Source organism: Tupaia chinensis, unplaced genomic scaffold (assembly GCF_000334495.1).
Source record: "Tupaia chinensis unplaced genomic scaffold, TupChi_1.0 Scaffold147500_2, whole genome shotgun sequence".
Classification (NCBI taxonomy): domain Eukaryota; kingdom Metazoa; phylum Chordata; class Mammalia; order Scandentia; family Tupaiidae; genus Tupaia; species Tupaia belangeri.
Window position 1 is genome coordinate 110,571 of NW_006207352.1, and position 4,006 is coordinate 114,576.

The following is a 4,006-nucleotide window of genomic DNA, read 5'->3' on the forward strand; positions in this document are numbered from 1 at the left end:
GGGGGGGGCACCAGGTGAGCCGTGCGCAGGGCCCGGGGCAGCCCGCATTGGGCGTCAAGGGGCAGCGGCCATGGGCGTGGCTCTAGAGGACAACCCCTCAGCCCTGAGGCTTTACGGATGGGGACTGAGGCAGTGCTGTGAGCCAGCCCCACAGGCACAGACTGGGTCGCAGGGCACCATCGCGTCCAGGCTGCCACACTGTCTCTGGCCCCTGCCGCAGGTGACAGACGGCTCCTCGGTGGCGCTGGTGCCAAAGCAGACATCTGCGTACAACATCTCCAACTCTTCCACCTTCACCAAGTCCCTCAGCAGATACGGTGAGCGGCCCTACTGCGGCGGGGGGGGGGGCATGGGACCTCATTTCACTGCCTCTGCGCGTCACGTGCTGTCTCCTGCTCCACCCGGCCTGGCACTGAGGGCTCGCGCCCGCAGAGAGCATGCTGCGCACGGCCAGCAGCCCCGACAGCCTGCGCTCACGCACGCCCATGATCACGCCCGACCTGGAGAGCGGCACCAAGCTGTGGCACCTGGTGAAGAACCACGACCACCTGGACCAGCGCGAGGGCGACCGCGGCAGCAAGATGGTCTCGGAGATCTACCTGACGCGGCTCCTGGCCACCAAGGTGGGCCGGGGCGTGGCCGCGTGGGCGAGGGCACGTGCGCAGCGAGCTTCGGCCCCCGCCCCGCGTGGCGGTGGTGAGGCCTGAGCGTGCACTTGCCCGCTGCAGGGCACACTGCAGAAGTTCGTGGACGACCTGTTCGAGACCATCTTCAGCACGGCGCACCGCGGCTCGGCCCTGCCCCTGGCCATCAAGTACATGTTTGACTTCCTAGACGAGCAGGCGGACAAGCACCAGATCCACGACTCCGACGTGCGCCACACCTGGAAGAGCAACTGGTACGGCCGCCGGGGGCCGAGGACGGCACAGCCCCACGCCTGCCGGCCGGGTCTGGCACACCCTCTGCTGCAGCACGTAGAGCTGGCCCTAGGCGTGCCGGCTCAGCAGGGCTGTGTGAGGAAGGGGCTTGGTGGTCCAGCCCTGGGCTGCAGGTCATGATGACGAGGGTGACAGTGACAGCGACAGCAAGCACTCCCTAGTGCCCTGGCTAGGGCGGCCTGGCACCGACAGTCAGAAGGCACCGGCCGTGAATGAGCACTAGGCGCCTGGCCCCGGTGTGCACACCCGAGAGGCTGGCCAGGCCCAGGGTGGGAGGGGTGTGTGCCCAGGCCCTCTGGTCTCTCCCCAGGGCCCAGCCTGCAATTCCCTTACTCTCTCCGGGCCCAGCCGCCTTCCTGGGCAGGCCCTCCCTTCCCTGGCTGTGGCTCCCTGACTGCAGCCCTGGTCTCCTCTCTGTCCCCGCAGGAAGCTCAACCCTGGGCTTCTCCTGCTCTGCCCCTGAAGCCTTAGGCACTAGTCCAGGCCCCTGCCCAGGCACACCCTGGCTTGGGCGGCCAGTGCACCTCTGGGGGCAGGCCCACAGAACCCCACCCTGCATGGCCCCCTTCTGGGTGCATCTGGCCTGCTCACTACAGCCCTGGGGAGCTCCGGGGACATTGCTCAGACCAGACCCAAGGTCAGGGTGACCCGTCCCCCAGTGTTGGGCCCTCCTCCTGCACCCCATCCAGGTCCCCTTCCAGTTCACACTGCACGCCCTCCTATACCCCCCACCATGAGTGGCTCCCTGAGCCCACGTGCCTTGGGCCACACTGGCCACAGCCACGCAGGAGCTCCGTGCCCTGGCCCCCAGCACCTCCTCCTCATCCCCTCCTGACAGACCACACCCTCCCCACCCCCAGGATGCCAGCTTCACTTCCCTTTGCCCTCCCCGAGCCAGGGCACAGCCAGGCCCTCCCTGGTGCCAGCCCCACCCGAGTCAGTGAGGAACCGTGGGCTGAGCCTGGGTGAGCTGCCCGTCCGCTGACCTGCCGAGGGGGCATGCGGAGGAGGCGGCACCCTTGGCAGTGCCATCCGCAGCCCCCTGTGGTGAGGGGCGTCCTGTGTCCGCGTGTGCGGGAAGGTGCCCCAACTGGGTGCTGTCCAGCAGGCAGCCTGTGGCCCAGCGAACAAGGTCCACACCTTGAGCCGCACCGTTCCAGATGAGCACCAGGCGCGCTGTTGGGGACCTCTGACGACGTTCCCTGGGTGGTGTGTGGGAAGAGGCCTGGGCTCTGGGGCGGCGTCCCCGGGCTAGGGCTGAACTGTGGCCTCCATGCAGGAGCAGGGCGTGACCTGTATGCTGGCCTGGGTGGTGCCGGCCTGCGGGGGCCATGAGGCCGTGCGTGACGCGTGTGCACGTCTGCCAAGCGACTCTCCCTGAGAGCCATCAGGCAGTGTGGGGCAACATGGCCTTGGCAGGGGACAGTCTGCACTCACTGAGGGACCCCAGGCCACCATTTCGCCCCCTAGTGGTGGTCCACACCCACTTTGGAGGTCAGGGGTGGGGGCCCGGGAGTGTCCGGCCAGCCCCTTCCCTGAGCTGCTCAGAGGGGCGTGGCTGGGATGAGGGTCTGATGGCCGCCCGGCCACCCGCAGCCTGCCCCTGCGCTTCTGGGTGAACGTGATCAAGAACCCGCAGTTCGTGTTCGACATCCACAAGAGCAGCATCACGGACGCCTGCCTGTCGGTGGTGGCCCAGACCTTCATGGACTCCTGCTCCACGTCCGAGCACAAGCTGGGCAAGGACTCACCCTCCAACAAGCTGCTCTACGCCAAGGACATCCCCAACTACAAGAGCTGGGTGGAGAGGTGGGCAGCGTGGGCCGGTGGGCGGGGCTCTGGGTGCAGAGATGGGCAGCGGGGGCCGGTGGGCGGGGCTCTGGGTGCAGAGGTGGGCAGGGCCAGCACCGCTCATACCCTCACTGGCCGGCGCAGGTATTACGCTGACATCGCCAAGATGCCCGCCATCAGCGACCAGGACATGAGCGCCTACCTGGCCGAGCAGTCGCGGCTGCACCTGAGCCAGTTCAACAGCATGAGCGCGCTGCACGAGATCTACTCGTACATCAGCAAGTACAAGGACGAGGTGAGGTCCGGGCCTGGGTGCTGGGGCCATAGAGCCCTGGGGTGCAGGGGTGGCAGCGGGCCCACTCTCCGGATGAGGGCTTTCGGGATCAGGTCCTGCACCCAGGCCCTGGGTGGGGAGTGGAAAGGCCTGACCACCCCTGCGGGGGCGCGCAGGGGGCTATCCCAGCACAGTCACTCCTGCTTTGACCCCTCCCGGCCCTGCAGATCCTGGCAGCCCTGGAGAAGGATGAGCAGGCGCGGCGGCAGCGGCTGCGGAGCAAGCTGGAGCAGGTGGTGGACACGATGGCTCTGAGCAGCTGAGCCCGGCGGTGCCTGCAGTGGGGGCCGGGCAAGGGGCCCCAGGGCAGCCCTCACCCGGCAGGCGCCGGTGCTGCTCAGCAATGGCGGATTCGCACCCTGCCTCTCCTGCCTGGCCAAGACCTGCTCTTCACTGGTGCAGATGTGACGGTACTGGGCACCACCTCTGTGCTCAGACCTGCTGCCCTGGCTGGAAGGGCGTGGCTGCCCCATGGCCTTTGTGGAGAAGGGAGCGGCCTTGGAGGGGCTGAGGGCTCAGGCCGGCCCTCCGGAGGGAGGGACAGCTGGCCTGGCCCATCTCCTTGAGGCCAGGACAGGGCTGGGCGTCGAGGCCCAGCTCCCCAAGCTGCCACTAGCCACAGCCTGAGGCCAGGTCTGCCTGGCAGCAGAGAGGTGACGTCAGCCTGGCCCTTGCCCTGCCGAGCTCGGCCGCACTGCCGCCTCGATTCACCGCGTGTCTGCGGCCGAGCCAGAGCCACATCCACCCGGCCTGCAGGCCGGCTCCCTGCCCTCCCATGGAGGCTGCGGGGGCCGCTGCGGCTAGGCAGCGGCTGCAGACACCCCAGGCGCCCCCTCTGTCCTCGGCTGTGCCCGGAGCGCCCCTTCCCGTTATTTATTCCCCTCAACCCGCTGCTGCCCCAGCCCCGCAGCCACCGCCAGGGTGGGTGTGTTCTAGATCGGAA

At 68.3% G+C, this 4,006-nt stretch overlaps 1 protein-coding gene across 1 annotated transcript in view; it reads left to right on the forward strand.

Annotated features, from left to right (window-relative positions):
- Positions 1-3,991, forward strand: part of PLXNA1 (plexin A1) — a 38,442-nt gene extending 34,451 nt beyond the window's left edge. The window contains 6 exon segments of the mRNA XM_027768809.1: positions 216-317; positions 433-623; positions 729-898; positions 2,535-2,747; positions 2,874-3,024; positions 3,231-3,991. Coding sequence (XP_027624610.1) covers positions 216-317; positions 433-623; positions 729-898; positions 2,535-2,747; positions 2,874-3,024; positions 3,231-3,326 — 923 coding nt within the window. The 3' untranslated portion in view covers positions 3,327-3,991.
- Positions 3,992-4,006: the final 15 nt, after the last annotated feature.